Source organism: Armigeres subalbatus, chromosome 1 (assembly GCF_024139115.2).
Source record: "Armigeres subalbatus isolate Guangzhou_Male chromosome 1, GZ_Asu_2, whole genome shotgun sequence".
NCBI classification, from domain to species: Eukaryota; Metazoa; Arthropoda; class Insecta; order Diptera; family Culicidae; genus Armigeres; species Armigeres subalbatus.
Window position 1 is genome coordinate 232,375,635 of NC_085139.1, and position 3,370 is coordinate 232,379,004.

The 3,370-nt window shown below is 40.2% G+C and overlaps 1 protein-coding gene across 1 annotated transcript; it reads right to left on the reverse strand.

The window, feature by feature from the left end:
• Nucleotides 1-1,525: 1,525 nt before the first annotated feature.
• Nucleotides 1,526-3,121, reverse strand: LOC134211727 (achaete-scute complex protein T3-like). Its single transcript, XM_062688895.1, has 2 exons — nt 2,007-3,121; nt 1,526-1,877 (listed from the first exon to the last, which is right to left on the reverse strand). Exon 1 carries the CDS (start codon nt 2,920-2,922, stop codon nt 2,089-2,091), a length of 834 nt encoding a protein of 277 aa, XP_062544879.1. The 5' UTR covers nt 2,923-3,121; the 3' UTR covers nt 1,526-1,877; nt 2,007-2,088.
• Nucleotides 3,122-3,370: the final 249 nt, after the last annotated feature.

Sequence of the window (3,370 nt, forward strand, 5' to 3'; positions counted from 1 at the left end):
TTAACCTGCGCTTAATGGGGAAGCGTCATTAACAGTATAATGAAAAAATAAATTTCCCCATACTAATTTGCATGCAAACTTGAAACGGCTTGTGCTAAATCAGTTTTAATCCAAATGAGTTCAAATTTTCAGAGGACACTCAGAACATGGTAAAGAATCAGATGAGCACTGTGGAGCAAAATCGATTTTTTGAACCACCCTAATACAGCTATGTATTTTGAAATATTGGTCTAGATTTAACCGATAAGTTCAGCCGGATAGTAAAAGTAGCCGAAAAGGTCATTTGGACAAAAATGTCATTTGTGGTTTGCTGAATAGGTTATCTGGCCAAAATGACGTTTGACCAAAAATAGTGAACGTGGAAAGTGTGAAGTAATTAATGATGATTGAGTAGTAAGGAAAATGAGAAGTGAGGAATGCGAAAGATAATTGCGTTTTTGGTCATCTTTTGTCTGCTTTTTGGCCAAATATGCTATTTGGTCAAACAATAATACCCTTCAGCCAAACGACATTTTTGACTGTATGACTCGTGCAAATGATATTCTCTTCTTGGCAGCCCATTCAACACAGAATCATGTATGCAACATAAGAAGTGGAGACGATATACGTACATTTTGTATGAGGAAGTACCTATATCGCCTCCATTTTAGCATCTTATACGGTATGATATGATATACTTTCTTGTGTCAATTGAGAGCATTTTTGGCAAAATGGCCTATTCGGCTGAACGACTTTTTCAACCAAACGACCATCTGAGCCAGATGACCAGCTCGGCTATATATCCTTTTTGGCCAAATGGCATTTATAGCCAAAGCGTTTTCGGGTTAATAACCATTTCGACAAAATGGAACATGACTAGATGTGTACGTGTTATTCGGCCAAGTGGCTTACGATTTAGGTAAACAACATCTTGCCATCTTTTTTCTTGGATTACTTTGTTGTTGTGGAATTTTTTAATATATATTTTTTTATAATTGATTTCTATTCAAAAAATCGGTTTATTAATAATTTAAGAAGTAATGCGATTTGTTATTTTCATAGTTTCATTAGCAAATACTTATAAATATCCTAAAGAAAATACGGAGAACTCGTCACGAAAATGCCGAACAATTTCTTTTGTACATTTTCCGTGGAAATTAAAGAAATGTTTGAATAGCAATTAGAAAAAAAAATCTTGTAAAAATTCCGAAGAATTGCAAAAATTCCCGAGGAAATTTCGAAAATATTCAAGAATCTCCCGAAAAAATCTTGATGTGCCAAAAATCCCATCAAAATCCCGTACGTGATCGGTGTACACTGTACATCCCACTGGTGTACACTGTACACGATCTACACAAAAATCAGAGATGTCTGATCAATATCGAATATAACAAAATTTTTATAGTTGAACATGCGAATCACCTGCACTGAAGAAGAACAGGATTGAAGACAGTTGTAGTTATTTTATTTTTCATCGACAAACCTTAATATATTGAGAGAGTGATTTCGGATATCAACATAAATAATTAAGTTCAGATGATTTCAATTCATAAATATTTATTTCTATCAGTTTTTGACTAGAATCAACGTTGCTAACTATGTTTACTTAGAAACAAACACTGGAACCATTTTTATATCTACTTTGTACACATTCTCTGAAATTAATGATTTCTTTCCGTACGGATACTCAAATGCATTTCCCATTTTGTAGTTTGAGAGAAACATAATTTGACAAGACTTATTTCCACTGGAGATCAGTTCTGAATCTGTATCCTGTTTTTACACATTTGCTCAAAGCCATACCCCCAAACAAATTGGACGCAGGATGAGAAGGAGATGTAGCCTCCGTCTGTGCCTGTAGCCAAACTAATTCGTTCAAGTTCAATCATGGTGGATTTCTGTAAAGTAGAATAAAGAAAAACAAATTGATTAGATTCTCTGTCTTCTCTTGAAGAAATATTTGTTTTCAAAGAATTAAAATAATCCTCATCAAAGAATTAAAATAAGCATTGACATAAGACACTTACCATTCCATCTGATGAATCTTCAAATCGTAACCGTCAGTCTTGGTCTTGTACTAGCCAGGTAACTTAGGGAGTATTTTTCATCCTACTGCTGTTGCTGCCACCAGGAAATCGCATCCAATAGTTCCTCGTCGTCGGTGTTCTGCGGGCTGAGCTCTTCCGGTTGGTGGTACTCCGGCACCTGACTTTTGTACACATGGTGAATCGGTTGCGAGTAAGTAACCGTGCTAAAACTGGTCATACTCGGCAGCGCCGTTGTTGTCACTGGAATCGTTTGACTAGCCGAGTACACATCATAGGGTTCTCGCTTGAAGGATGTTATCGTTTCCGGTTGACTGCTGCTGTAGTTGGAGTACTCGGAAATTTGCGAAGGTGCCGGCGAGGATGCAGTTGACGGCTCCGACATCGATCCGTAGTACGAGACGGGAGACAGCGCCTGAATATCGACGGTGGACTTGGTTGATTCGCCACCGTTTTCCATATCTTCATCGAGCATGCGCTGCAAGCTCCGGATGTATTTGACTGCCACTTTTAAAGTATCCACTTTGCTGAGTTTCTTATGCGGGCCACGACCACCGTTGGTCAGCGCCGTGACTACCGTGCTGGGAATGTGCTGCCGCAGGTTGGCAAATCCATTATTGACCTGCTTGACGCGATTCCGCTCGCGAGCGTTGCGCCGTTGAATCGAGGCAGACTGTTGAGGAGTAACAGCGTAAGGCAAGGCACAATATTTCTTCGAGATCATGGGACGATCCTTCAGGCTTAGAGTTGGTTGATGTCCCACGATGGGGTTCGCTGGAGCCGGCGCGATTGGTCGCTTCCGATAAGGATTCACCGGCACTGTCTGCTGCATCAACGACGATCCGTTGGGAATGTACATGTTCGGCCCAAGGGCCATGCTGCGTACCACTGTAGCCATCGTGAGATCACTAATCAACTTTTCAATCACTCGTAAATGTCCACAAATTTTCAAAGTCCTTTTTTCCACACACTTGTTGCTATCAACTTGAAAACGGAGCGCACAAAATTCCACACACGATCCACCGGCTTTATGTTTTCACGATTTAATCAAACTCTTTTCGATATTTTCCTGCACGATCTTTCCGCTTTGAAGGTAGCTCCCGAAATGGTACCTTTCGTCCTAAAGCGGGTGCATTTTGTAGTATGCTCTTTTGTCCCGGCACCTGCATTCAGCAGCATAATACCCAACATTCAGAGCACCAACACACCTTCACCCGCCTGCCGACCGACCGATCAAACTCATCCTTAAGGGCCTTTGCCGAAAAGCATAGCACAAAAAGAAAAGCATAAAAAAACTCCAAAAAACCTGATCGCGTCGCGCAACATAAGAAGAAACCCCCGAAAAG

Excerpts from the sequence above, each read along its gene's own strand:
- LOC134211727 (XM_062688895.1), bottom strand. The coding sequence starts at position 2,922 with ATGGCTACAGTGGTACGCAGCATGGCCCTTGGGCCGAACATGTACATT.